The sequence below is a fragment of the Acanthisitta chloris genome, unplaced genomic scaffold (assembly GCF_000695815.1).
Source record: "Acanthisitta chloris isolate BGI_N310 unplaced genomic scaffold, ASM69581v1 scaffold6626, whole genome shotgun sequence".
NCBI lineage: Eukaryota > Metazoa > Chordata > Aves > Passeriformes > Acanthisittidae > Acanthisitta > Acanthisitta chloris.
In genome coordinates this window covers 7,033-8,058 of record NW_008676375.1, presented here as the reverse complement: position 1 = coordinate 8,058, position 1,026 = coordinate 7,033, and the positions used below count along the sequence as shown (strand labels likewise).

At 57.3% G+C, this 1,026-nt stretch overlaps 1 protein-coding gene across 1 annotated transcript in view; it reads left to right on the top strand.

Moving 5' to 3' along the window:
- SNED1 (sushi, nidogen and EGF-like domains 1) overlaps positions 1–1,026 on the top strand; it is a gene marked incomplete at its 5' end in the record, with an annotated part of 17,849 nt that overhangs the window by 11,682 nt on the left and 5,141 nt on the right. Inside the window, one exon of the mRNA XM_009076104.1 lies at positions 883–1,026. This exon is cut by the window's right edge and continues 22 nt beyond it. Within this exon, the coding sequence (XP_009074352.1) occupies positions 883–1,026 (144 nt within the window). The remainder of the gene's footprint in view (positions 1–882) is intronic.

Here is a 1,026-nt window from a genome sequence, read left to right as displayed (position 1 = left end):
TGGGAGTGCTGGTGAACAGTGGCTCAGTATGAGCCAACAGTGTGCACAGGTGGCCCCGAAGGCCAAGGGCATCTTGGCCTGCATCAAGAGTAGTGTAGCCAGCAGGAGTAGGGTAGTGCTCATCCCCTGGACTCGGCACTGGGGAGGCACCTCTCGTACTGTGTTCAGTTTTGGGGCCCTCACTGCAAAAAGGACATTGAGGCGCTGGAGCAAGTCCAACCAAGGGCAACAAGGCTTGTGAAAGGTCCAAAAACATGTTTTATAAGGAACAGCTGAGGGAGCTGGGTTTGTTCAGTCTAGTGGGGGCTCAGGGGAGACCTCAACATTCTCTACAATTACCCAAAAGGAGGTTGTAGTGAGACAGGTGTCTGTCTCTTCTGCCATGCCTACAGTGAGAGGACAAATGGCCTTAAGCTGAGACAGGGGAGATTCAGATTGGATATTAGAAAACAAGTTCTCACTGTTAGGGTGGTGAGGCAGGTGGTGGAATCGCCGTCTCTGGAGGTATTCAAGAGGCATCTGGACCTGGCACTGAGTGGTATGGTTTAGTGGCTGTGGGGCTGCAGTGGTAGTGCTGTGGATGGTTGGACTTGATGATCTTGTAGATCTCTTCTAATCCTAATGATTCTGTGATTAGGGCCAGGCCTTGACACTATGGCCTCTTTGGAGCTGGGGTGGGGTGGGACAGCCTCAGGGGTGCCTCGGGGGGCACAAGGCCCTGTGGGTGGCAGATGGATGTGCTTCCTGCCTGCTGGAGGTGTTGAGGACAGGAGAGTGTGAGGCTGCTCCAGGGAAGCTGCTCCAGAGGTGCAGGCAGGCCCCGCTCAGGAGGCGTGTGGGGTGACCGTGCTGACCGCAGCCCTCTGCGCTCGCTCTGTCCAGGGCCGCGTCTGGTGGAAGGCTTTGAGATCCTGAATGTGACGGCCAGCGCCATCACAGTGCAGTGGGCTCTGCACGGGCTGCAGCACTCCTCGGTCAGTAGGGTGAGGGTCTCCATCCACCAGCCGAGGGACCCGGCGGGGCGCC